Consider the following 26,209-nt stretch of genomic DNA (forward strand, 5'->3'; position numbering starts at 1 on the left):
AATGTTCTAGTAAATTACTGATAATTATATAATTCCTAATGTAGCTATATCTCAGGTCAGCTCATTACTACACTCTTTCCAACAGATCTTCATACAGAAACTGATGGACTTGCCAGAATCAAGGGGAAGAGACTATGCCATAGAACACACTCGCAAGAGCTAACGCATTAGAAGTAGAGATTTCAGGTTTTGATTTCTACTGGCAAAAGCACAGCACAAACAGTATTTCCAAAACAAGCAATGCCTTCAGATAAATATTCAATTGCTTGACACAACACACAAAAACCTGCTGAGTAACAGCTTTTCTGAATTAATGGAAATTGCTTACCTCATCATAATAAGCTCTTAAATCAGCTCTTTTAGATCGCAAGTCCCAGAATACGATAGTCCCATTTTCATAGCCTATCAACAGCTGGAGGAGGGAAACAAACACAGTTATAGTTTCTGATTCCAAAGGCATTAATAAATGCTGAAGAACTTCATGGGTTTAAGAGATTTTAAAGAAAACAAATAAGCACTATAAAAAGAAATGCCAAACTGATGTTCAGGTTTGTAACTGGCTCTCTTTGTAACACCCTGCTTTCAAATTACCTTTCAACAGAAATTCTCATTACTGACAAGTTAACTTCCCTGCAAGATTACGTGTCTGGGTAGTCTCTACAAGCGTACATTTACTAAGAAAATAAGACCATAGCATGTTCCTGTCCACTCTTACTTTCTTTGCCCCTGGTTAGAGGGAAAACTGACACCAAAGGGATTATTTGAACAATTTCAAACCAGAGAGTCTCCAGATTAAACTCTTATCCAGCTACTTACATTCCTTTGATTTCTGCTTTCTATTGCTTAAAAACATTCTTAAGATCTCCCCTTGCAGAAAATAAACTGCTTGCTTTCTTAGAAACTGAAAAGAATTTAACTGGCATGCCAGTTTTTACTTCTTCTGGAACTGGGATGTCGCATCTGCATGCACACCTGAAAAATACTGGGGAAGAAGGTTTGTGAAAAGAGAAAGAGAAGAAAAACAATGCCCAGGATAAAAAAAGGATGAGCACAGTCCCTTTGCCTTGTCTCTGTTGAAAAGAACTGAATTCTTGATCTGGCACAATATTCATCTCTCTCTGTCTGAACACAATTAATTTCAGATCTTATGGACGACATGAGGTCTAGCCTACTTAAGTCTCCTGGAAATTGCTTCCCATAGAGCCTGTCTTCCTAGGAATCTATCCGAACATGAAGACTGGGAATGGCTAAACTGGCAGACTCACACATTTCTGCTATAGAATATTTCATACAACTGGCAGTGGTAACTGCAGTTGTTCTTTATCCATAAACACATGAATCACAGAATGCAGGCAAGAATTTACAGTTTCTATATTAAGAATTTGAGCAGAAGAAAGACAAAATTATCTCTTAGTCTGTGAAACCTTACCAGCATCTTTGCCATCACCCATTTTAGCTGCATAACTCATAAAAATGAAACTTGGCTGGACTGCTAAACAAGATATCACTGTTCCCAAGTTAAGTATAACTGATACATCAATACTACTATAAAAGAGTCTGGGAATACTCTTAGTCCTACTAAATAGGATTCTTTATATTGCCAGGAGAATATTCATTATGTGAAGATGCATTACCTAATTTGGGAATGATTTATAGTTACTATATTTAATACCTGAATATGAAAAATACTTGATTACTTAAGAATTCTGCTCCTGAGAAAAATTCAAACTGTCCTGGAGAAATTCCACAGTATTTATCATTTTTGCTCTGGATGGGTCCGTATGGGATCCTGGAGCAGAGTAAATACGAAAAGACATCCTGTTCAGAAAGCATGCAACTAACTGGATAGCACTTGTGTCAGGATGCCATATGGTAATCTGGGATAATAGATTGCCACTGAGAGTGAACAAAGAAGTGTCTGACTGTGAATGCTTTTACTGTTAGTGTAGTGATCCTAAATGGAAGACTTATTATATCCAGGAGCTAGTGATCCACATAGCAGTTAACTTGAGTAGGTGAGGCCTGTTCTCTGTTATGTTGTGCTGTGCATATTCCTTGGCCACAAGATAAACTTAACTGGCTAATTCTAAAGAAGAGTGTAGGCAGCCCCTGCATGCTAAGGGCAATTACAGTATTCTTGTGTCTTTGCCTTTATCTTAATATAAGGCAGTATGTCTCATGTGAACACCCTTTTTCCTGATAGTAGAAATGGATATTAAAAAAAACCACCTTTTATCTTCTGAGCTCTCCAAAGATCAAAATGCTGGCAAACTCCTCACACAGGGGACCAGCACAGTGTGTTGTGTCCTTATAGAAGGTTCATCCAATGCTGCACAACTTGGGGTTCCCATCATCCTTTTTCTATAACTTCAAAAACCAGTATTTTAATCAATATGTCACGGAATCAGAGTGCCTTCCTTAACTGTCACCATAACAGACACTCGCACTAGTACAATACAGGTGGGTACCAGACCAGTTGAGCTCAGTTCCTATCAGCATTCTTTTCACCTCAGCTTTTGTACAAATATATTCAGGAAACTGAAAGAACAGAAAAGCATTTAGTCTGTGACCCTGTACCTTAACAAGCCTTTCTCCCTGGTGAAGCAGGGATTTTTATCAATCTCTTTTTTGCAAAGATATCACACTATAGGTGATTCCTAAAAGGTTAAAAACCTCCTGTCAGAGACTGCATTTCATGTGATCTACTGCTGAAACACTTAATGCACAACAGCACTACAGAGCTGCAAGACACAAAGTGCTGTGATTTCAGGGAAGGGGGCCTGCAAGGATGCCAGAGAGGGACTCTTCATTAGGGACTGCAGCAACAGGACATCATGGAATGGGTTTAAACTGAAACAGGGGAAGTTTAGGTTAGATATAAGGAAGAAGTTCTTCCCTGTGAGGGTGGTGAGGTGCTGGAACAGGATGGCCAAAGAAGCTATGAATGCTCCAACCCTGGCAGCATTCAAGGCCAGGTTGTACAGAGCCTTGGGCAACATGGTCTAGTGTGAGGTGTCTTTGCCCAGGGCAGGGGGTTGGAACTGGGTGATCTTAAGGTCCTTTCCAACCCAAACCATTCCATGATTCTGTGATTTGCTGCATAGCTGGGAATCTCTTTCTCTTTGCTCTGATGGTAGCCATGCTGCTTAACTACTAGTACTGGGTGACTGTGATTAGTCTCATTGCCAGTATATTTCTGATGGTTCAAATTCTGATCTGTTTGAACCATAAGAAACTCAAACATTCACATTCTTCTTGGCTATGGTGAGCACCTGAGAGATCTGTTATGACAGGCTTTATGTTTGCAACAGAGGTAGAAAGAAAAATTCATAAATGAAGTTGGAGAGGAAAACACAAAGGAGAAAAATATATGTAAATATGGGTAAAGAGAATCAAGGAAACAACCCAAAGATTTCTCTTCAGCTGGTGGTTCCTGGCACCTTGTTTAATTACTTAGGCTTAATTAGGCTAAGAAATATGCAAAAAGCTGAACAGAATTTGAAGGAGGGAGGAGTTCTGGCAAGAGCTTCCTTGTCTTGTGGAGTTGTTCCGCATTTTGTCTTAAATCCTGCTTCATGAAATGCTTTTGATGATGGCGTTTTAGGGAGACTTCTCTTTTAAAGTGAACTAATTGCATCTTGGTACATGCCAGCCAGCCCCTTTCTTGTCCTGGTAGCACAAAACAACTGAGAGAAAAAAAACTAAGCCTTCTAAATAGACTGTGTTAGGTGTTATTAGATCTCAGAACACAGACTCAGAGATAGAAAGTTTAGTCCACCAGCTAATACTTAATAACATTAAACTGTTTCCTACTAAGATTTCTCCACTTGCTGGGAAACTGCAGATCACTAGAGTTAATGTCTTCTCCTGCGTCAGCAAGAGAAATCATGTTTGCTACAGATCTGCCACTTAAAACTGGCTATGCACTTCAGTCTGTTCCTAAGTACCCTTACTCATTTATTTGGCAGGCATAGTTATATTTCATGAACTTAAACACTAGGACCCCAAATTATTTTTCAGCACCCCATTAAATGCCCAAAATCTCCTTGTTGTCTGTCTTCCAGCCACAGCTTGCTAGGTTTGTAAAAGAAACTGTCTCCAAAGTCTGCCTTGACAGTTTGCCTGGAAGGCACTCTGAAAAAAATGTGGATGGCAGAAATCTTCTGGAATGACATTCAGTGCTTTGCTGCAGACAAAGTGGTCATGGGTCACTGATAGAAACCGGAAATGTTAGCAATTTTAAGTATTTTTAAAAGATGAACATACAGTCAGCACACAAATTCCCCAGGCTTTTAAAAAGAGATCTTACAATTGTCCTACATTTGGAAAGGTTTGTCTGGTTTAGGACTCAACAACTCACTGCCCACAGGAAAACGCTACCTACTTACTTCAGCGAAACATACCCAGATCTGTAAACAACTGTGATACACAGGGAAAGACATATCACTGGACCCTTGCAAAGTATACTATCCTCATACTTGTAGGGTACAACAATATCTGTATAAGGATGACTGATTTGTATCCATACTTTGTATCCATTCAAGTCCTGAAGCATATGTAAAAAACATTTTTATCTAATCCCGCTCATGAAGTGATACAGGGAATCTAATTTCTCCCACTAACACCTCTTGGTGCTCTTTGGTTAACTAGAACCTGAAGAACTAAGCAGAACATGTAGTATTATATTGAAACAGCTCTATCACCTAAGAACAACTCTGCTATATTAAACAAAAGGTCTACCTATTGCAGTATCTTGTACTGAAATGGCCAAGAGCAAATAATGAAGAACAATATAGGAAGAAGGAAATTGCTTTTCATATTTTCACATATTCTTGCAGCCTAAGTAATTTTCTTACTACAGGAAAATGGAATTTACTTCTGTTGAAGTAAAAATATTTTAGGTTCCTCTTTGGCTGTGGTGTACAACATTCCTGTAAGAGATGTTCACTTACAAGACCATTTTTTTCTTTTAGTATCACATCCTTTCTACCTACACCATATACTTTAGGTAGGTCAGCAGCGATTTCTGTTGTAGTCAGCAAATAAGAGTTATGCCTCATCGATAAACCTTTCTTTTTATCAGGTATTTTGCCACAGATAGTTAAATAGCATTTCTTGACGGCTTCTGGTTTGAGGCTAAAACACTACACTTTATAGTGTTCAACTACTTTATTTGCTGTATTATAAATTGCATGATCTATTGGGATACTTCCAAAAAAGCTTAGACATCCAATCTCACTTGTTGAAGGGTTAGCTGGCAAGTGCATTTTTTGTGCATAGGTCTCCTTACAATAGGAATAAATCTAAGGATGGATAATGCAAATGAAATTCAGATGTAGTCATCAGTGTTCTTCCAGGTACCCATATTAATTTCAGTATAATATGCTTCATATCAGTATCAGAAATTCAAACTGCTGCTAGTTTCCAATAACTATTAGCTGTACGTGGGGCACACTGTCAAATAGATACACCATTTTATAAGATGCAGTCCCGTATAAAGGCACAGTAAAATGCAATTGGTGAATGCAATCAAAACCAATGAGATAGTTAAATGTCCCTTCCACACAAGCAAAATGCTCCAAAATCCAGTAACGACACATAAATCAAAAAGCTGTCATAAAAACTGCTATTCTGGCAACCAAGTTTCATTTTGAAAAAGCTACCATACAAACAAAGCCAACTCTGATTTTGCCTCCTGATGTTACCCATCACAACTCTGTATGTTTTGCTTCCACTTGTTGACAGCTCTTCGCTATTCTCAACTTTGTTCACAAACAGTAGCAAGTTCCAAATGTGGGTTACATTCGTTATTATTCTTGCATAAGAAAATACTTACTATCTTCTGAAAACTCACACCAATGCCTTCATAATAGCACGTTTATCCAAGTACTTAAGTCATGATACAGCTTTTAGTCAATTCTTACTTAAGCAAAGGCAAGTTTATTTAATCAGGAAAGATGTCGGTTGGCTATAGGTTTCGAAGAACAGTATGTTGTCTGTATCACGCAATTTGACTCATTAAAATTGTACAAAGAGAATTTGTTTCTTAAAACCTGTAAAACAGTAAAAGTGACCTTGCAAATATAGAAAGAAAGCAGATGGCAAAATTACTGAGTACACAAGAAGAGTGAGCTATCAAGGCAAATAAAGCCTATGAAATGTTTTATACCATTGGTTGTACTCACTTTGCCTTCATCTCTTGGGCTGTCACTTAAATGTACAACTGGCCCAGGGTGAGTCTTTGTGGATCTGCAAGACAAAAATCAATTCAAATCTGTAAATGTTTTTTGTATGAAGAGCTAGATGCTTACCTTAATTCCTAGGTGTGTTACCAACATGTAACTCCAACAGTTCAAAAGTCATTCTAAGATTCCCAGCAGGGGAAGATATCTACCTGAAAGCTACTGGTATCTTTTCATGTGCTCTTCTATCTCCCATTTTGCCATTATAGGCAAAGATTCTTCTTTGCTGATTAATCCTTTCTTTTGTTTTTTGGGGGTTTTGTTTGTTTGCTTGTTTGAAATCTCACTATTCCTCCTATTACAGTACTTCCCCCTCTCATTTCCAAGGCTTTTTTGCCTTTCCTAGTCTCCATGCCTTCTCTTTCTGCCCTCCCTCCTCATTTGCTCAATGTCAAGGCTAATCTAGCAAGTATTTGCAAAGTCTTCACTGGATTCATTTCAAATACTGCTAACAAGACTCGCCAATTGTATAATGACAGGGCCATGAGTCTTTGTAAGCCTCTATAAAGATTACTTCTTGCTCTTGCTGTTCCATCTTTTTTTGTAACCTGTACCAACAATGAAGCATGCAACTTAGTACAGGGACTGTTGCTTAAGTCATTGATGTCCAGCACCTGAGAGTAAATGCAAATCAGAGGAAGCTGAATGGACAGATGAAGATTTTTCAACTGTCATCTTTTCTGACCAAACCTTTAGGCCCTGGCAGTCATACAGAGCAAGAAGACAAGCACCAGTCCATAGAACTTCAGGCTATGTGAATTCTTGAACAGAACAGGACCTTTCTTCCATCTAGGCTCTGGGGTCAGAGCAGAGTTGTTGAAGTTCAGCTTAGGATCTAGACTTGCATGGTCTTGGTTCACCAAAGGTCACCAGGAAAAAAAATATGGCAGAGATTGACAGTACCCATAAAGCTAAGAATTTATCTGGAAGCCAAACCTAAAATCACCTGGGCTCTGAGCTTTAAAGCAATTTGCAAGAGAATTAAAGAAGCAAACCAAAACAAGGTTCTCCAGACAAATTGCTCAAAGGTTTTCCTTAGATTAATAACATCCCTCTCTCTTTGGCTCAAATACTACACTTAGCAAAACTGGCCTCTCTTCTACCAGGTCAGACTTCAAATCAAGATTGAGAGTGCTATGCAAAAATTTGAAGGGAACTCAAACATTAAAATACTGTAGAGTAATCCATATCCTTATAGATTCATCCTTCCTTAAACCAGTATGTCCCAGCAGTCTTGAAAGCACGCACACTTTCCTCTGGCCTCCATTTTTTGCCTCTAGAATGTTTTAAATATTTCAACTATTGGATTATACACTAAAACTAGGCCAAAGCAGAGTAGTAAAGACTTGTCTGATATTTATCCCTCAGCTAAAGACAGTGAAAAATTACTCCAGACATCCTTTGACCTTCCAAACTATGTCTATTCCAGGCCAAAGGTATAGAGAACTTCAGGGCACCTAAAGACCAAACAACTCCATCCTTTCACTTGTATTTTACCATTATTGCTAGCTGAATACACAAAGATAGCCACAGCGTGGCAAACCCTTTTCCTTGGTGAACCTTCTCCGCAAGATGGTCCCATGCCACCATCTTCAGCTTTGGCAGATCCTGTTTCCACAGATACCTGCAGTATGTTACTTTTCCACATGAGATTTCCGTGAGCAAGGTTTCTGCAAGAGCGTTTTGCAACATATCACAGCACAGAAGTGAGATGAGCAGGAAAGCAGCAGCCAGCCAATTTATACAGTAATATTCTATACACACAGTCTTTAATGGTGCCAGCAGCAGCTACCCATTTGGCTTGAGACTTGGCACTCAACCATTTTTGCAGAGATGCAGTTAGCAGGAGATCTGGCTGTCATTCCTATCCAAGACAGCTGACCAGTTGGGGCTGAGCTTCTGTTTGTGAGTAACCTGTACTGGAATAAAAAAGTCATTTCCACACCACCAGACTTTGGAGCAGGCCGGGTAGGCAGACAATGAGGGGTAAACAAGGGGTAAGATGAGGACATTTGCAAACAAGACTTGCACATCTGTCCTCAAGAGAGTGACATCTTGGGACATTCTAGTCTGCTTTGAACTTTGTTTCTGACATAGGTTCACCTACCTGGACTGGTCAGAGTATGTTGATGGAAAGAACTAGGCCTGTTTGGGGTACGTGCTGCTTGTGGCATGAGAGGCAAAGTAGGAAAGATAAGAATAAGAGAGGAAAACAAAACCAGGAAGAGAAGAGGCAGCATAATAAATGTTACTGTTTAGCCAGATGAGAACTGCTGACAGATGACAGAAAAGGGAGCAGAGCCACATAAACAGCAGGCATGACTAAGCTGGCAACAGCCACAGTGGTGGAAAGAGCACACACACGGGCTGACAAGGCAGTTTGGGCAGTTATCCCAGGCCATTAAACTATCCAGTATGCAGGCTGGGTTGCTTGACCTTACCAGTATTAGTACTTCACCAGGAATATTGGCAAAACTGGGGCAAATGAAGGGAGAAGGGGAAAGCACATATGGTCTTTCTAAGGTAAAGGTTGATCCCACCCAGCCTGCCCTTTGTACCTACCAATTTTAAAAGTCAAGAACAATTCCGATAAATCTGTGCAATCAGTTTTCTTCTTAAGATACATACGTCATTGCTTACCAAAGAATGTGTCCATTTATCTTTGGGTAGCATCCAACTCTTACATGAACTGCAGTCACTATACATTACATTAAACTTTAGGCTAAACATATTTTCATTATCACAAAACTAGTTGTTCCCAGTAGGCAGCTGGGTGAGGGTCTTGCAATCAGCCAGGGTCTACCTGCCACAGACACCTTGATTGCTTAACAGCTGACAGCTTTTATTATATACAGGTGAAAGGAAACAGAGTCTATTAAGTTTGGCAGACATAACACTAATTCTGTCGGGAAATGAGAAAGGATCTTCTTCAAACAGCTGTATATCCTGGAAGTCATTTCAGATGTGTCATTGCAGATAAGATCACCTACAGAGTTTCTGGGGTGATGACAACAGATGTTCCTGAAGCTTTTTGGACTTGTAGAGCCTACTTCCTGGCAGTCGTCCTGCACTGCCTTTCCAGGGCTCCAAGAAATATTGGGTTTTAGACATACAAAATAAAGTATCTGCATCAAAACTAACTCCTTTTTGGACTAAACAACAAGGAATATTCACGAGTGGCAGCACAAAGCTTTTGGTTTGGTTTAGGACAGAACATCCCCCATCTTGGAAGAGATGTCTGGGAGAGGATATACTGATACAAAATAATACCAGTTCAGAAGGAGCAGGGGAGAAAACTCTGTGTGAAAGGGTTGTAAGTTTCTCCATCCTCCATGGTCTTTTGCTTGTTGCTCTCAACCTGCCCTATGGCTGGATCCAGGAGAGACATGACAAATCTCTGGCAATACATCTATCTCGCTTCTCCTGAAAAGATGCTATCTCTTTCCTAGCGCAGGACTGTCTAGGAACCCAAAGCTAATTCTTTGGCACAGTAAGGCCAGGAATTGTCTGTCAAAGGCAAATCAGTGCCTTACTTCTTGCATCTCCTTATCTCCTCAAGGAAAGTATGTATAAACCAGAAGGAAGACCAGTATTTTTTTTGATCCCTAGAGAAGTGTTGCTGGCAAAAAGTGTGTCAGGCATTACACTTTACAGTCAATTTCTCCTAAGGGTAGACACCACGACTGCACTAGAAGTAGGATTAAATGAAGCAATTTAGTTAACTATATTATATTGATAATATTAGTTTACTCTAATGAAACTCTATCAGAGCTACTGATACAGTAATTACTACTTTCATACAGAAAATTATACTGCATGTGGAAATGTCTACAAGCAAAAACATTTTGCCTCGTGGAGTTTTAGCGTGTATAAACTGTTCTGTTTCCCCTTATCACTATTACAGTAGAATAGTCCAGGAGAATGGAAGGTTATATGCTGGCATTTTGGAACAGCCTACAAAGAAAGAAGAACACAGCTGAATTACATTAAAAGCAAAAGCGGAGATCCAGTAGCTCCTGGAAAGGATGAAGAGGTGCTGGGAAACCAACCACACTTGAAGCTATCATGAATAAAACACACTACTGTTGATGGCAGACACTTGCATACAGGCATTCCTTCAAGCTGTGTAAAAACTAGCTAGACCCTATCCCTCGAGAAAGGGAAAAATAAGGCATAAGTGAAACAGTTGAGCAGAGAATTCTTTACTTTTAAATCCTAGCTGAGGTACAGCTCAGAATGAGAAAACAGAAGCTCTGAAGAGACATGAAAAGGATAAGACACAAAGCCAAGTCTAAACAAAGCAGAAATGATAAAAAAATGAAAGTCAAGTCAAAAGAATACCAGCAATGATTCAGAGTAAAAAATTCCTGAAGCAAAAGCTACCTTGAACTGAGCAAGAAGAAAGTATGAGCTAATGATACACAAGACTGCAAAATTTCATAGCTTTCACTGACCTTTAAGCCCACAAAACCAGACTGAAACACTGAAAAATGGAACCAAAGGTTCCCATGGTAGCTATACAGAACTAGAAGTTTGTTGTGAAATTAGGGATACTTGAAGCTGTTTTGAACTTCTTCAGAAGTTATTCCTGACAGCAGCAGGTATTCATTCATTTGGTGCGTGCTCATTTCTGGGAGAGGAGAGAGCTGGTTTGCTGTAATCCTTGACTCCTACTCAGAAGAACAGGACTGAGAAGAAGAAACCATTCACAGTAACACAGCAGCCTTCAAAATACTTGCAAGGATAGAAAAAATTATGTAATTATTTTATTCTAAAACCAGAAAACTCAAAAAGAAGTTTTCAGCAATGTTAGAATTTGGACCCCAGAAAATGTGGTAAAAAACATAGATGGTGGATTCCTCCCCCAGTCTGGGAATGTTTTATGCACTCTAAGAAACAGAGTGACTTAAATAAGACCTTCAAATATCAAGACAATCTTAAAGCAGGTAAAAGTAATTTAAGACAAAATGGAATCAAATCAAGAGAAAACATCTTCCTTTTGAAAAAAGTACCCCAGTTCCAGAAGCACTGTAATGATTTCTGAGCAGAATGAAAACCTGGTGGTAGAAAGCAGCAGGAGGTAGGAGAGAGGGGAAAGAAACCGAACCCCAAAACCATCTATCTTAGTCACTGTTACAGAGTTGACTGAATGTGACAGTGCTGAGAAAAGCATGTGCATAAGCTGATACTTTTGCAGTGCCAGTAGTCAGACATCTTCCACAATTCTGCTTTCCATAAAGGTGCAGTGCACCAGAGATTTTAAGACTTTCTTTTCATTGGCATAATTACAGAGAAATTCAAATGAGTAAGTTAGATACATCATGCATAGGCTGTATGTAGATCAAAACTGGGAACTGGAGTAAGTAAGAATAAGTACAATCTCAAGATGCAACTTCTAGAATGTCTAGAAGGATGCCTTGCAACTTGCACTTGCTTTATACCTGCAAGTATTTCCAGTTAGGTTCACACACAGAGAGGGTAGCAGTTGCTCCTAACTGCTACTTCTCCTGTGTACTGCTTTCCCTCACTGCTGTGGAACTGCTGGCTCTGATACACATCCAGGAAATGGGGATGGGCAAGGAAAGAGCTAAGAAAGGAAAGACCCAGTTATGGTGCTATCATAACTGAGTTCCAATTTTCCCAATTCTTTGATATTCCAAATCCCATACATTTTGTCAAGGTTCAAGTATTCATTCATTATTTAGTGGGGTGTTCAAACACTGGAATCTGCATGCTTGCAAAGAGGGCTTACAACACATATTTCGCATTTTTGGAGTTCCACAGACTCATATCAAGATCTTCCTTTACTTCCCAATACCAGATGACCTTCCAAAATGTATGATCCTGCAGGCTGAGAAAATTAATCTCACTGTAGTTGGAATAAATGGAGACATGCTGGCCCTACTGACCATTTTACTCCTCCAGACCTGTTTCCAAACATTTTTAAGGGAAAGAGAGAAACTGTTTGCTTATTAGAGTAGAAACCCAAACCATATCATGAGCCCAAACATGGCTGGCAAAAGACTAGCTTTGCTACATGACAGAGAAAGGACAAGTGAAAAGGTCTGGAGTTATTCTTCATTCTTAGCTGACGAGATGCTTCAGTGTGGTCTGAGGTAGTGACGATGCACGAGATGGCAGAAGTGGCTGCAACAAGGATTGCCAGACAAAATGTTTTTAAAACTCCTCATGTTCTAATGTTTTCTGTCAGCTATGGACAAGGCCAGGTCCACTGAAACTTAAGAGAGTGCACATGATTTATAAAGAACACGGGTCCTTTATAACACAGGTATTCTGACCTCTTCAGGTTACCTTGGCCATGGCATTTTAGCAATGTATATGGAAACCCTCTTCAACCATGTTTTACTCACAAAATGAGCTGTAATCTGCCTTTACAGTGACTTCAATGGGGTAATATTCAGGTTAACATTCCAAAGTCAAAACATTCTAGGTTTTTTTTTAAAATGAACCAGTTCAATCTCCTATTGGTTGTTACTGTAAAGCCTTGAAATCTTAGTGACAACTGAGTTAAATTCAAGTTATGACAATTCATGGCGCTTTCATTAGAAGTAGGGGTGAGTCAGTGAAGAAAATGAGGAGGAATTTTGAAAGAAAGTCAAGTTGTTTTGGCAGACTTAGTCTGCAGTTTTGCAAACTGGATGAGAATTGCACTAAAAAGGGAAGAGCTTCTTTGTGCAGATGACACACAAACCTGACACTCAAAATTCTATCTCTATATCCTCCATCTAAACTGAGGACTTCAATACAGCAGCAGAGCAGTCACTTTTACTGTTCTTTCCTTGCCAGTAAGTTTGACACAAATTTGCTTGGACAAAAGGCAAACTCTCTCCTTCCAAGCTTGATAGAGAATAGTAACATCTTCAAACTAATCCCATACTCTGAAATGATATAAACGATCTCAGAATGAAAAACAATGTTATGAGCACTATTACCACTGTTCATGCTAAGCTGAAGGTATTCCATACAAACATGAAGTTTTACATACATACGTTTTCCTATTTTCTTTCATCTTTTAAAGTATCTAACATCAACAAGCCCTCTGAACTCATAAAGCCCTGAACAATCTGGTCTCACAGCTGATCTTACTGCGAGCAGGTTGTAAGTAAGCAGCCCTTCTTTCCCATGTACTTTTCATTGAAGAGAGGCACCGTTCTGTTCTCATTAAAAGGTTGTTGTGGCCATTAAAATAAAACTTATCCAAAAGAATTTTGAAAGAAGTAGGAAGTAGGAAGTGAAACTTGGTGGAAGGCTTCTACATTATAAAAAAGTTACAGGTTTATTTCCATGCACAATAAAAATACCTTAATGTCTGGAGGAAAGAAAATTCCAAGTGCACACAAAATGTTCTCCAAGCTTCAAAGGCATTATCTACTCAATACAGTATATAACCATTTTAAAATATAGGAATCAAAAAAACTCTTAAGATGTCAACATCACCAAAACAGAGTGAGAAAGAGAAAGTAACTGAGCTAACTCTCACCTGAAGAGCTCAAAGTGAACGTATTTATTCTGCTTTGCATTAAACCACATTTTCCACCAGTAATTTTTCAGCCAAAACTCCCAAGCAAAGTCTTACAAAGGCAGCACAAACAAACATTCCAAAATCAAGAACTGGATAAAAGATTCCCTAGCAGACTGGGTCCTGATTACCATTTGAAACTTTGGTTTTATCTCTTTTGAAGATGGAAGTTGGTTCTTATGACTGTACCTATGAAGTCTGGTGGGGGCAGAGAGGAGGAAAGAAAACGAGGCATGAGTTTTGTCAACCTGGGGGACACAGTGATTAGTGAAAGTCAGTCATAATAGTGGGGGGGGTAAGGGGAGAATTTTGGAGAAAAGAAGCTCCTATCAATGTGATGTCTGCTTGGGGCAGAGAATTAGATCCACCACTGGAGGCCTGTAATCCTATTTGTAGATACTGTCCTCTTGGTTCACTGAGCTTGGTGAATTTCAGTTTACTACCAGAGCTCGCAGGGACCTCACAACATGAAGAAGATGTCTCAGAAACTATATGAAATACTACAAGTTTGCCCACAGCAGTTCCTCTTGCTGGAACTTCACAGAGGAAACAGCCCAGAAAGAATGTTTTCTTTCTGCCGAGGCTTTTAACTTGCAAGAAATGGAGATTTATCCAGCTCAGATTTTTATAGGTCTCCCTCCTTCATACCCATGACACAGGCACCTGGGCTAGCCTGTCAGAGAAGTGTCATTTAACAGACACTTCCCTATCACTTCATCAGGTTTTGATGAGCCTGATTTAACTTTGAAATTAGTCCTGTGTTGAGCAGGAGGCTTGGCCTAGAGACCTCCAGTTCAGTTTCACCTAAATGATTCTATGTTTCATTGAAGAAAAGTTCTCCATAGAGTCTTAGGGGCAAATATACTCCATTATACTCTTTATAGGATGTTTGGAGGAGATGGTGATCCAACTACCCTTATAAAAATAGCAAAATCTGAATTTATGAGATTAATGGGTATCTGTATTTCAAGGAACTTTATAGTTAAACAGATTGCCAAATAACTTTTTCTTTTCTATAATATATAATTGCGTGGTCTCTGTCACAAACCTGGATTCCCAATGTCCTGGAATAAAACAGTTAATACTGCATGCGCATCGTTAAAATAAAAGGTTCTCAAAGGATTTGTTAATATTTGTAAAAAGAAATTATTCTTAAAAAGCAGATCTTAAGACAGCTGTGAAAATGACTAAGGACACAAATGCAAAACAGTCAGCACTTACAGTTCTATTGCCTTGTTCCACATGATAACATATCCAGAAAGAATGAAGGACTCGATATTTACAATGTGTGTATTTCCCCTCTCTGTTCCAACATAAAGCCATTTACTCTGGAAAGGTAGATGGCAGTAAGTAATCCTGGAAGGGAGAAACAAAAGAAGTGACAGAATATTGCATTAACAGTATTTTTTATCACTTCTTTAGATGAAATAATTGTTCTAGTCTATAACCTGAGAAAAGCCTGCCCAGCAGATGCAGTGTTCTGAAAATTGTGCAGGTTTTGGAGGTCATCTCCAGAAAAAAATAGAACAGAACATGAAACAAAACAGGGTCAATCCTGCCTGCCTGCCTATATAAAGGGCAGGAAGAAAAAGCTCTATGCCTTGAGAACTGAAGTAAGTCATGTTACCTCCAAGAGCACGTAAATTGTACTATGATGGTATCCAACACTCAAGTTAGGCTTTCTTATTTCCTTTTTTAGAAGAAGCAGTTTTTGCAGTTCAACAAACAGAAGTTAATGGACATCAGCAGGATGAACGTTTTGTACATCAGAAGTGTAACACCATCATTCACACAAGAAAACATTCAATTTATTTGCTATCTGGGAGAGCAGAGCACAAGATAACGGCATTATCAAGCGCAGTTAAGTATTTTATCACGGACACGCCGAAACCTAGACTCATATCATCTTACAGGTGATGAACCAGTGCTATATTAGCTCAGAAAGATACGACATTTTCTCATTATAAGACATAAAAGTTTTCACAGATGATAAATGAGTAGGTTCAGGTTTGATATTCTAGTTATTATATAGATATTACGTACATTCACGCAGGTACTTTGCTTGGTATGCCGTACGTTATGATATTTATCATTCAGTTCCCCAAGCAGTCTATTTCTAGCTTTTCTATACAAAACTCATTTATCCTCAACACCTTCCTCCCCCACAAATGCACAAACATTATTTAAGAACACAGATATTTCAACTTTTTATTCTCATGGTACAGTGGTCTTTCTGAACTAATGAGAAAGGAGTGAGAAAGATGCTGGCTGTCTTCCAGTGATGTGGCTCTCTCAGTCATATAAAGTCCTCTGAGTAGAACATCTGTCACCCTTTGAATTAAAGGAATTGTTCACTATGTATATACATTTCACATACTTTCTGTAATTGTTCCCTGGAAGGTACTCTCAACAAACAGTACGATTCCAAACAGATTTTACACAGGATTTGGATAGTTCTGCAGTTTTCCAAGTATCTAATCATGTGTCAGAACATCTACCATTAAATTAATTCAGGTGAGAAATTATTACTTTTGCCATATGTATCACACAGTTGAAATGTACAGACCTCACATCCTCATTTATGGGAAAACTATTACTGACTCACGACTCCAGAATATGGCTTTACCCTTCACAGAAATCTTGTTCTGTTGATTAAAGTGAGACTTACGTATCATATAGCCTTTGTTCTATCTCTCTATACAGTGTTATGTTTTATCATTAGTTGTCTAAATTTGGCAGTAATTCCAGTGCTCTTAGGGGAAAGAGAACCAAGTTCTATTATGAGAATTGCTTTGACGACGGTACAGCTTAGTATGAATAAATGAAATGCCTTCAACAGCAACTTAGTACTTACGTTGTGGGTGCAGTCAGATTGACAAATGACTGACAGGGAGAACTGCAGAATGTATAGGCTACCTACATATTCCTTGCTGGAGTTAAAGCTGTTAGCTTTATTGTTATGTTCTTCCCAGATGCAAAGAACAATTTGCCCTTTGTAGCTTTGTAGTTTTACAAATGTGAAGCCAATTTTCACATCTTTCCTCATCCTTCTCATTAAACAACTCAACTTCTTTCTCTCCAGACACACCATTTGCTACACGTCTCCTTAGTTTGATATTTAGTCCAAATATATTTTGTTTCTTGTATATCTGTATTTGCTTTGCTTCTTTTTTTTGTCTTGCACTCCAAAGCAAATGCATACTCTGTTAGGTCCCAGCCCATGCAAAAAACTTTCCTGCTCCCTCAGATAAATCCTCTTAGCCACTTCACACTGATGCTCATTCAGCACTCGTTTGCAGCAAACTGTTAAGTTACAGGAAGAGAAGATATTCATGACTTTGGAAGTGTTGAAAATGTACCTGTCGAGTGACTGACAAACAACTTACGAGTTACAAAGTGAACCTTAGTTGACTAAAATGCTGCTATTCCAAATTCCTGCAGTTATGTCATCAGACATAAGCAGGTTCAAGTGCACCCAGGACCATATTCATTTTAGTCCTCTGATAAATCCATTCACAAGCCAGTATGCTGTACTGTGGAAAACTTGGTCTCCAAACTGCAAGACTGAATCCAACTCAAAATCACCTCAGACCCCATATGAGGCTGCTTTGGTCTGCTTGTTTCCCTTTTATAAATCTGCTTGGAGGCTATGATCTCGAGCATGTACTGCAACAGCAACCATCAGACTAAATGGAAGTCTCATCTCCCAGCTCCTGCACGTCCCCCTTTTGTCTGCCTTAGGCTGAAAATTTCAAGAACATAGTATTTCAAGAGCAAGGTCCTACACTAAGAGCAAAAGTACTAACTACTGCCCATCAGTTACTAGACTTATTTTCCTACTGGCCTATCTGGAATCCCAGGCACCAGTAGGTAGTTAAGTCTGGATGTATAGTCTGAAGAACCAGAAGAGAATTAGGCATTGCTAAAGAATGAAGAAAATGATCACAAATTTTCCTGTTTTCTTGAGCTCAGCTGCTTCCTCTTAAGTAATTTCATTTTCTTCTGAAAGATTCATGGGACAGCCATGAATATGCAGGAAGTATTCTGCATATTCCTTCTCCCACAATTAAAACTACCCTATGAGTCTTCATTGTTTACCCAAACTGTTATGAGATATTATCAAATACCATCTTTTGCAATATTTGAGCTTATAATGCTATTCCCTTAAAGACAATACACTTCTGTAACAAGGATTGCTAAGCATTTTAACATATGTTGTTAGGCTTCACCAAATCCATATGATTTTCCGGTTCTCAGAAAACTATGTATTGCTCTGTAGTAGTTTTCTTTTACATTACATAAATTAAATGCAAACTGCTTTATGTATTATTGACTCTTCACTTTTACAGAAAATATTAACTTGACTTTGAGGTTTGAAAGCTTTGAAGCAAGACTCAGATTTTTAATGAACATATTCCATTTCAGTAAGTACTGAAACTGCATTAGGATTTTTTCCAGAAAAAACAATGAGCTCTCATACTGTAGTTTTCACGGTGGATGAAAGGTATCCTTCTATTAGTCATCTATACCACAAGCCAATTAGGATGTACTTTGATACCTTCACGAAATCCAGTCAATTAGCCAGAAAGAAAGGCTATTTTTCTCTTTAAGAAGATAGGGGTTGTGGTGATTTATGCCAGTATGAAGGGCTTCTGCCAAAATTTAATCAGATTGTCAATCTGATTGAGATAACATGGACCCCAACTAAATGGAGACCTGAGAATTTGCTTAGCATTAAGCACTTAACAGAAAGCCAGCCAGAAATGTGGATATTACACATTTTTATCAGCAAACCACAATATGAATGTCATTGATCATTATAAGAAACAGTAAAAAACATGGACTGAGACCAAAACAGGTGTTCCTACGCTGCCAAAACAGTCTGGAATATTGTATCAGTTTTCCAATGTATTCAAAGCACAAAACTGCATATAAAATTTAATGTAAAATAAGCAATAGTTGACAAACAAAACATCTAAATCTGATTTTTTTTTAAGCAAAGACTCTTTAGCAGAAATCCTGAAAACACTTCTGAATTTATGTAAGCAATAAGAAAGAAAACAGAATAACTTAAAGAGGCTTCGTCAAAAGGAACATATTCTGACCAGCAGCTCTTGAAAAGGTATATTTCTCAGAAAATCACAGCACTCTACAGTCTCACAGCTCTGACCAGAAAACCTCACTGCATACGAGTAGAACACTGCAATGTTATAATAACTGAGACTGCTGCATCCACTGAAACATTAGTAAAGTGGCCTGAAAACATCTTTATTACACTAAGCTTGTTGCTCTAAGAAAAAGATAATGTTGAGAACTCTTCCTTCTGCTCTTGCTTTTTTTAAATTTTTTTTTCTGTTTTTAGCATGAAGAATTTCCCTGGAACACTATTCCTGGTGGGGAGCGGAGAGAGCTGCAAAAGCAGGGAGAAGAAACTGCATTTTTGTCCAAATGATGGACAGTTTTTTCCAATGTAATTATTTAACTGCTCATTCCTTGATATAAAAACTGCAAATAAATGTATACTATGCTTTTTCCCTTTGTACAGATAACCTTCAGTAAGGACAGCAGTATGTATAGCCCTTTTGTCCAGCATTGACTGGCAAAAGGGTTCTGTTTCTTTAAGTCCCTAAAAAAAATCCCATCAGTTTGAACTCCACTCATAATCTTACCTGGACAAACTGCACCATCCACATGCTCAGAAAAGATGGGAAGCTCACAAATTCACAGACGAGGAAGACAAAACATGAAGGAGGGTGAACTTGGAACATGAGTAGCTGACAGAAAGCAAACTCAGCTGCAAGGCACACCAGCTGTGGTCCTGGCCCAGCTGCCTTCTCTCAGTAAGCACTAAGTTACAGGCACTGTCTTACACCCAAGTTACAATGCATTGTCCCAGCATGGATGAGCTCAGCTGCTGAGAAGGTTAATCACCTTCTTAAGAAGGTTATGTATACCAAAAGCCTACCCTTTCATTAGTGATTACAGCTCCCTCCCAGCTTAAGGAAACTCCAGCATCTTCTGATGCTTGCAGTACTCTCCACTAATTTATGTTACTTACCTCAGCTGGTCATCACCACAAGCTGTTTTCTTGGCACTGCCACTTGATAGACTGACCATCCTCTGGGTACTAGCCAATGACTAGCTGATGTTCTGGTAGGTCCTCTTTCAAAGCAGGTCTTTATAGAGAGGAATCTGTGGCCTGTGTAGCCCTCAACAAAAATCCACCACAGAGGAAAAACACTAGATAAGCCCTTCCCTTCCCTTCCTTCTTGACTTCTGCAGGATTTATTCTCCCCAGCAATGAAAACTACGGCTGCCAAGGGTGCCTCCTAACTCTGTATACAGTCCCCTTCTCCCTCCAGGAGCAAGCACAAATTATTTCCACACAACTTATTTATCCCTTGCTAGTCCCTTAACCTTTTGGTATTTTTAAACAAAATTACTATGAAAAGTCCTTACTGACAAAGAAGACCAGACCCATTGAATGCCCCTCCTTCTCCAGTGGTTGAAGGCAGACTGGCCTATCTGAGGGGGCTTCTGGCTCCTGAATTCTCAGAAAGGGTCAGGTTGCTTTTCTGTCCATTAACAAACAAATGTTACAGCTGAGATTATTGCTTTGAGCCATGAAATGCACACAAGAAGATTTAGACAGATATTCAAGCAAAATAATTTGTAGCTGACCTCAAGTGCCTATACAGAAGCACAGGGTAAAGCTACAGACAATGAAGAAAAGGAGCTGTCTCCAGTAGATCAAGCAAACATGTAAATTACAAGCTATTTGGCTTTTGGAGGTATTTACTCTTCTTCCTGGACTATGTACAAATTTGGAGCTCATCAGCTCTCTAGGACATGTAAAAGACACGTACAACAGCAGCAATCCATGCAGTCTGACATCCATATCATGTGATGTTTTTGCAGCAGTTGGTTGTACAGTTCCTCAGACAGACATGAGCTGGGTTTGTGCATAGTAATGGTAACAGTGTTTCCCCCCAGAATGGCCTGTTTGAGTGACTATATACCAGGAAGTCCTAGGAAGGCAGAAATCCAAGATGAACTCCATTATTAGGATTTCCAGTGTTAAAGTTTTAGTTTCATTTACTTGAAGTGTATGCGCAGTCTCTAGGGCTGACATCAGAATACAGAAGTATTTTAAATTATTAACTGGCAGGACTGAGAGTCATAGAATCATAGAATAGTTAAGGTTGGAAAGGAATTTAAGATCATCTAGTTCCAACCCCCCTGCCATGGGCAGCGACACCTCACACTAAACCATGTCACCCAAGGCTCTGTCCAACCTGGCCTTGAACACCATAGAAAAAATGAAGTATATAGCAGTTCAGTACACCTGGGCAGCTTTTCCTTTCAGGGTCTTGGTGATACTCTATCACCACATGAAGTCTTTTCCTATTCAAATGAGTTTCTCCACATACCACACTAGATCATTAAAACATTTATAGTAGCCACTCACACAGATCCCAGCAGATGGTGAATGAACTAAGCATGCCTTTGAGACTGATTCTTGTGGTCCACCTGGTTTTTAATAGTGCTATTTAGTTTCAATTTACATTAAGAAAACCCTTCTGTTTAACATCTATTTTCTGCTAGCATCATCAGTCATGATGACAGCATAACAAAAGCATTGGATTATTAAAGCCCATTGTTATTTAGGGGTATCTGAACACAAGAATAAATTATGTTCTCAAAATACTGCATGAATATTTCCATATCTGTTTTTTTTCCAGTTGGGCATTATACAGACTGCTCAAATATTCTTAGTTGTGTTAAGAATATAGTGCATACACTGCAATTAAAGTTTATGACAGACATGCGTAGGTGAAGAATATCTAATGAAGAGTGTAATAATTAGAACTTAGTTCTATTTTTCCATCAAATTAATCAGGAGCTGAATGTGACTGTTCTGTTTATAACTACTCAGTGAATCATATTTAACAATAAATTCTAGTTTATAAATGAAAGTCACAAACTATTTACAATTAAACACTGTGAAACAAGTCATCATTTAGCTCATATGCTGCTGTGCCTATTTCCTGGCTGAACTTCAATACTTGCAAACAGAAGGACCACTTGAATACATTACTTAAGCTTAGCCCTCTTAAAGTAGTCTGTAGAGATCAGTGATGTAAAGAAAGAGACAGTAAATGAATTGCTTTACATTAGGCAATTCAATACATGTTCCTTACGAAGGAACATGAATGAACTACCGGGTCAAATCCGTGGCAGCAGCTACTTTCTAGTGTTACCCATCTGCTTGCAATGTCCCCTTCAAGTCTGGTATCTCACATTCAGTTTATGTAACTGGTTCATAGAACAGTTTTATTTGTCTTTATATTGCTTTAGCTACAAGTATTTATTACAGTCATTATTTGCACCAACAGTGGTAACTGTGATACAGGAAATATACATTTGGTGCTCCTCTGTTTTGCTTTACACAGTCCATCAGTTTCCTGCAAATTAATCACTGCTTGAACTAGAACAATTTACTAAGATACCTGTCTTGATTTCAATAACATCAATAATGGAAGATTCCTTCCAAATGCTGAGGTACAACAAATCCGGATTCCATCTCTAAACTATAATGTCAATATAAATACATCCAAAGCAAAGTATTCCTCTAGCTGTTTCTGAGCGGGCTGTATATAATGAACAGACACACACGCCTCCCCAGTCCTATAAATTGTACTTGCAAAAAATGGTAAGAAAATATTTTGACTTTCTAAGTTTGTTTTAGGCAAATAGGCTTGAATAGTGCTGCTTGATACTTTATGCAGCTATTGTGTTGTGACAAAGCAAAAAGGCTTATGCAGTCATTCTCATGCAAACTTCTTAGGCATGTCACCTGGCTGGTGGTACGCTGCTGTTCTCAAAGTGCTTAAGACATATATACACTTTCATGTTGCCCCTTACCTGAAATATTATACCAAAACAATCTACAAGAATAAGAAAGAGAAATATAAGACGCAGAAAAAAGTGGTCAAATGTTAAGAAATGCGCATCTCAAGATATTTTGTGTCTAACTGGGTTTCTTCTTTTTTCTTTGGATTTACTGGCACATTCTGAAACATCCTGATTTTTAGAAACTGGGTTTGATTCTTAATCCTTTGAAGTGTAAAAAACTAAACTATAGAGTGCAAGCGAAGCAATATCAATAGTACACTCAGCTCCTCATTTTCCTTCTTTCCTATTAAAACAATCAAGAGTAAAATGAGGCTGTTCTTCTGTTTCTTCAAGACCTAGAAGTTCCCGTGCAAAACTTCTGGACAGGTGAAGTAACCCTATAAGCCTAAAGTTAGGTCTATTCTTGATTTGTGACCTTACTGTTTTGGATGAATTTGCAATTACAAGTGTAGTTAATATTTTACAACGTTCCATAAATATTTGGCTTAAGATACAAACGCTTATCTTAGCTACACAAAATGCTACTGTTGCAACTATGGGAGCATTTATAGCAGGTGTTAACATAATTTACAAACAGTTAACGGAAACTTAATAAATCAGGAAAAAGGATGGTTTTGTATTAGATGTGTTACATTTTATTAGATTAGTAAACCCAGAGAACTCCCTTGAATAAAGACTGAACTTATGTATTTAACTTATTAAAACCTTATGAGGTCATCATGAGCATTCACAAGGACAGTCAAAGTATACAGCATGCAACAGGTCCCTTGGTGTTTAACAGTTTTATCTCTTACAGCTAACCTTACAACTCCACGGAAGATCATCCAGGCCTGCTCAACATGCCATAACAAATACAGCTACACTATAACTTCCTATCATACAAGATTCAGGCATCTAAATTCACACCTTCTGTGACTCAATGGCTATCTGCTTTGGCAGCAGCACTGCATCATGTTACCTGGCATTACTGGGCCCCAGAACAACTTCAGAGTCACTCTTGAAATCCCAGTGTGCCACGGGATGACAACGTTTGTAGCCTGCACTACTAATAATTTGTTTAATCTTCAGGATGACAGAAAATTACCTTCCTTCCTCTTAGATGAATACGAAGCAAAGAGACACCCACTTTTGTCAACTCTTTCTTATGGTTTTGACTGTAAACACACAGGGACATCTTACATGTGGGAGCAGGATCATTGACAATGACAGTGGCATATTCTCCCTGGCTAGATCTTTAGTATCTTAGTATCATAGAATCATAGAATAGTTAGGGTTGGAAAGGACCTCAAGATCATCCAGTTCCAACCCCCTGCCATGGGCAGGGACACCTCACATTAAACCATGTCGCCCAAGGTGACCAAAGGTACACAATGGTAGTCCAGTGGATTGAACAGATTTAACACGCAGACTTGGATCCAAGAAAAAAAAAGGCAGGAAAATAAAATGCAGTCTTGCTTCCTTAAACAGTAAAAGATGCTGGAAGAAACCAGAATACATTTCATTGGCTTCATTCTGGCGTCAATTCAAGGTCACTGTACAACAACAAGAAGAATAGAAGTTTGACAGAATCAGTAAAGCGAGCAAATTAATGAAACAGGGTTGGCAAATAGACTCTTGCTTTCACTTCTAGGGGAAAGACAATGTACATGATTTTTCTCTTGTTTACTGGGTTGTGAAATCACCATTTCTTATTTGTAGTACTTCATTTGTTCTCCATTAAGTTCTATGAAGGTTAAATAAAAATGGAGTTGTAATACCAAGCATAGTGACAGTGATGGGCAATACAGACCACAACAAGAGCCACTGAGTTCTTTAGTAACAAAAGAAAGCCAAAAACCAAAGGATGGAAGAGGGAGATGACGTTCTCAAAAGAGAAAGTTTTTGATCCTTTTCTTTCATTGATTTTGTGGCAGCTGCATTAAAAACTAAACCAAACCAAAAAACCACCTAAAGGTGGATTTTCTCACATCCTGAAGCTGTAAATCAAAAACACAGTTTTTGCTTCCCAATCCCATAGTTTCAAAAAAGTAAACTGGGATTTAGCTCAAAGACGAAAGCCTGAAATTTGCCTTCTGCTAAGCAGCTTGACTTTACAGACCTGTTAGGAAAGCAAACCAAATATACGGTACCATTTCATTCCCTGCTTGCTGCAACACACATAAATCTGTGTTTGTTATGCATTCTTACTATAATAATATGATTTTATAGAAATATAAACTATTTTATAATACATAATATTTTATAATATAAAATAGTTTAAACCTTATTTTATATCAGTACTGATCAAGTTCTTTTGAATGACTCTCTACAATCAGGGTAAGACTGAAATACATTTTTTCATGTGTCTAGTTTTTCTATGTATATACACTTCTTACCAGCTTCCATCAATTAAATCATGTAGACTTATTGGAGACCAGCTGTTCTCATTTGTTATGCTTCAGTAGACAGGGACTCTGTGATTAATGGTCCTTGTTTTGCTGCAATCTGTAGTCTCTCTTCTCTTCCTGCTCATGTACTGTTTAATGAGATAATCTCAACACTGACATTACTAGCTCTATTTCTGATTTACCGGAATAATACCCAGAGTTTTATTGTGACAGAAGGAAAAGTATCCTACATCATTGCATTGGATTCTGCTTGAAGCTGACATGTGCCATAGGCAGGAAAGGGGTGGTGTGGTTTCCAAGAATCAAATGACTTAGTGCAACAGAATGGGTGCATGGTCTTCGCTGCTTTAATATATGATTGGAAATCTAATGTAACAAAGAGCGAAGGATAGATCTCAACTGGACTACAAAAAGTGTCTCCAAACTCAGATTTCAAAGCTTCAAAAAATAAACCCACTGATTTCCTGTAACTAACTTGCAAGCTGAAAATTCCAACTGATAAGTTAGTCTGTTTACACTGTCTGAACCTGTTTCCATTTTAAAAGACATCTTTTTGCTTGCTATTGTCTAATATGGCTATGTATGAGATGAAGTTCTTGATGCATTTTTGTCTCACAATACTGGACTTCTCATTTGCTATGACTACGGCCGCTAAACACGGCTGTTCAATGCATGGCTGTGTGGATGCATGCATTTTAAAGTTTGCTATCTAAACCTGGATTTAGAGCAATCTGGCAACACAGCTGCTATGTGAAAACATGTTACCGTGTGTTTTCTCAAAAAAAGCATGAAGCTACTGACAAACATGCTTTATTTTCTGCAAAGCATTAGAAACAACAAGCACACTGCTCAGCACATCAGCACATGATCTAACGTTTTCCAGTCTACTGCTAAGAGCTGATTAAGTTACTCAGGCAGGCAATGAGAAGTGGCCAGATGACATAAAAATTAAATCAATCAGAGGATGTTTTTCTTCCCTATTGAACTAAAAACAAAACAAATTTCTTTCACAAAATGGATTTTTGAAGAGATACCTGTTTTCTCGTAGAAATAATAGGAGGAGCTACACTACAGCCAGGGTGACAACAGAGGGAGAAGCAAACTGGGAAAGTGGGTTTGCCAGG

The 26,209-nt window shown here is 38.5% G+C and overlaps 1 protein-coding gene across 10 annotated transcripts in view; it reads right to left on the reverse strand.

The window, feature by feature from the left end:
- STXBP5L (syntaxin binding protein 5L) overlaps positions 1-26,209 on the reverse strand; it is a 190,818-nt gene that overhangs the window by 81,895 nt on the left and 82,714 nt on the right. For 9 of the 10 annotated variants that reach the window (XM_061454241.1, XM_061454243.1, XM_061454240.1 and 6 more), the window contains 3 exons: positions 15,004-15,138; positions 6,186-6,249; positions 329-412 (listed from right to left, as the gene is read on the reverse strand). In XM_061454241.1, coding sequence (XP_061310225.1) covers positions 329-412; positions 6,186-6,249; positions 15,004-15,138 — 283 coding nt within the window. Of the gene's footprint in view, positions 1-328; positions 413-6,185; positions 6,250-15,003; positions 15,139-19,840; positions 19,953-26,209 lie in introns of those variants that run through there. The other variant, XM_061454249.1, reaches the window with a different exon arrangement.

This window comes from Pezoporus flaviventris, unplaced genomic scaffold (assembly GCF_033815535.1).
Source record: "Pezoporus flaviventris isolate CSIRO_AGI_PZ_B2104156 unplaced genomic scaffold, CSIRO_AGI_Pfla_v1 ptg000015l, whole genome shotgun sequence".
NCBI classification, from domain to species: Eukaryota; Metazoa; Chordata; class Aves; order Psittaciformes; family Psittacidae; genus Pezoporus; species Pezoporus flaviventris.